The 2,094-nt window shown below is 57.6% G+C and overlaps 1 protein-coding gene across 1 annotated transcript in view; it reads right to left on the reverse strand.

The window, feature by feature from the left end:
- Positions 1–1,873, reverse strand: part of RFX7 (regulatory factor X7) — a 25,573-nt gene extending 23,700 nt beyond the window's left edge. The window contains exons 1-2 of the mRNA XM_015409160.1: positions 1,828–1,873; positions 565–613 (exon numbers count right to left, since the gene is read on the reverse strand). Of these exons, the coding sequence (XP_015264646.1) occupies positions 565–613; positions 1,828–1,873 (95 nt within the window). The remainder of the gene's footprint in view (positions 1–564; positions 614–1,827) is intronic.
- Positions 1,874–2,094: the final 221 nt, after the last annotated feature.

Below are 2,094 nucleotides of genomic sequence, written 5' to 3' on the forward strand. Positions count from 1 at the left end.
TGTGGTACCCGTGCAAAAAAAGAAAAAAAACCACTCCCCCCCCTCCCAATAGCAGGTCTACCCGACCAGCCCTGTGGCAGGAAGAGGCGGGCCTCCGGCGGCTTCCCCTCCCCCCCTCTCCTGCCTCCTGAGACACAAACAAGCCCATGTCTGCCAAGGCACAAAAGGCAGCCACAAGTGAAGGAGAAGCCGGGGCAGCTCGCTCAGCGCGTGCAAAGCTTCAGCCACCTCAGTGCTGGAAACGGCAGAGTGAACGGCTGAAAGGCGATGCGAAGGAAAGGGGAACAACCTCTCAGGCCTCGCTGAGCAGGAAGAGGAGAGGCCTCGGCCCCAACCCTAAACACGACCGGCCGAGGACTGAGCCCCGCGGACCGACTCTGGCCTGCAGGCACAAGCCAGGCCCTGGCAGGGCTGAAGAACCACACTGGCTTCTCCTCCTGAGTGCCCTGCGGAGAGGAGTGTTTCCTGGCTTCCCCCTCACAGAGCAGGACTTTCCTTCCGATTCTGCACCCAAGCCCCAATGACAGAACCGTTCTTGTTTACCACAGTGCAGGCAGCTCTTACTTGAAAACCCCCACCACCACCACCACCACCACCTCCTCCTTCTTGCAGACTGGAAAAACGCACACTTGGGGAACTGGCAGGCTGACCGGTAGCGGCCAGGCCTGCCGAATCCGGGGGGGGGGGGCACACTTCCCGGCAAGCAGGCTCGAGATGAAAGCCAAGCAGAAGAAGCCGCTGCCGGCCGCAGCATCCTGACTTACAGGGGAATATTTGTGGCTATTGTTTGAATAGGAACTGAAAGCTCAAAGCAAACAACTCTCGTCTTCGGCACTGACCCCGGGAACGCTTTGCACACAACACCCAACTCGTAAACGAGGCATCCTGTGTGTTGCTTAGCTATGGATTTCTTCCAAAAAGTTCCTCTACCCCCCCCCCAAAAAACCCTCTTTTTGCAGCTTCACTGTTGCATTTCTAGCTGTCTCTCCCCCCACCCCGAACAGCCCCCCATTCACTTTACCTCTGAGGTGTTTGCAGTAGGGCTGGAACAGGCCTCGATCCAAACATGACCTCCACCCCACCCCACAGAGCTGGGGGGGGGGGTGACTCAGGGCAAAATCTGTGACTTTTGCCAGGACCCAAGCGCACCAGGAAATGCTGCTCAGGGAACACCATGGAGGATCCCTGGCCCACAAGAACCTTCAGCAGCCTCGGCCATGCGGCTGTCCAGTGGGGAACACACACACACCCCAAAAAAGAAAGGAAACCCTGCTGCAATTGCCCTGACCCCCCAAAAAAAATGTCCCACGTCCCTTCTGGGCCCAATTCAAGCACGATCCGGCTTCCTTAAGGGCAGTTCGGGAGAGGAAGCCCTGCTGAGGTTTCCCTGTGTTCGCACCCAAGACCCAGTGATCTTCTCAGTGGCTCCTTCTGAACGCACCGCAGAGGGAGGTCCACGCGGGAACCAGGGCTGCCCATCTCCAGGCAGCGGCAGGAGATCTCCCAGTATTACAACCGATCCGCAGGCGACAAGAGACCCCTTTACCTGGAGGAAGTGGCCGCTTCGGAGTGGGGGCTCCATGGCATTACACCCCACTGAAGAAGACCCTCTCCTCCCCAACCCCCCCCCCCAAATTTCAAGGTATTTCCCAATCTGGAGTTGGCAACCCCAGAAGGAACCCGCAGGGGGGGGGGGGTGGCGGGGCTCAGATTTTTGGGAAACAGGGGTGTGTGTATGTGTATGTGTGTGTGTGTGTGTTATCCCCGGAGACAAAAAAGATGCGCCCATTTACAGCCCTGGCCTTTTTTGAAGTTTCGAGATCTCACCAAGCTCTCGGGGACCCCCAATGTATCCGGGCAGGATGATCATCATCGGTATCATTGCTAACTTTACTTACAGCCTGCCATCATCATCACTGAAACTCTGGGCGGGTCACCGGGTAAAAGCGATGGAACTCCAACCACAGAAGGCATCCGAGGGAGACTGATGCAGCAGGACACCATTAAAAGACAAGAACAGCCCATGGCCTCAGAGGCCGTAAGGAGGGCCGTGAGAAGCACTGCAGAGGTCGAAGACAGAACAGCCGCGCCAGG

Source organism: Gekko japonicus, unplaced genomic scaffold (genome assembly GCF_001447785.1).
Source record: "Gekko japonicus isolate JY-2015 unplaced genomic scaffold, Gekko_japonicus_V1.1 scaffold167, whole genome shotgun sequence".
NCBI lineage: Eukaryota > Metazoa > Chordata > Lepidosauria > Squamata > Gekkonidae > Gekko > Gekko japonicus.